General features: G+C 34.2%; 1 protein-coding gene across 1 annotated transcript in view; it reads right to left on the bottom strand.

Annotated features, from left to right (window-relative positions):
- Nucleotides 1-389, bottom strand: part of LOC119592607 (spermine oxidase-like) — a 10,906-nt gene that overhangs the window by 4,311 nt on the left and 6,206 nt on the right. Inside the window, exon 4 of the mRNA XM_037941491.1 lies at nt 180-300. Within this exon, the coding sequence (XP_037797419.1) occupies nt 180-300 (121 nt within the window). The remainder of the gene's footprint in view (nt 1-179; nt 301-389) is intronic.

Below are 389 nucleotides of genomic sequence, written 5' to 3'. Positions count from 1 at the left end.
CCAGTACAATATAACTCATACGTTAAGCACACTATTTTCTTCATCACCCACTAAGGCTTAATCAACTGAATCGTAAAGTGATACCAATTGAAGATCAATTATCTATGCTTTAAAATTATAAACAAAATTAACAGAATATATTCCCAGTGTTATCACAAAATGAAGAAGATCTAACTTACTTTGCTGCATGTTGGTTGCATATACAATGGATGTGCAATATTTGTGATGTCAACCTGAGAGGCCCCTACACCTACTGCTGTATATGAGCCGCGAGTATAAGGCTGTGACCACCAAGTAGTGCTGAAATGTATGTATCAAATCCAATAAAATCATCACAACTGTGGAATTACAAAAATATCTCCAATACAATAGTCTAGAATTAATTCTCA

This window comes from Penaeus monodon, chromosome 30, assembly GCF_015228065.2.
Source record: "Penaeus monodon isolate SGIC_2016 chromosome 30, NSTDA_Pmon_1, whole genome shotgun sequence".
Classification (NCBI taxonomy): Eukaryota; Metazoa; Arthropoda; class Malacostraca; order Decapoda; family Penaeidae; genus Penaeus; species Penaeus monodon.
Note: the sequence above shows the minus strand (reverse complement) of the source record. Positions and strands in the feature narration are given on the sequence as shown.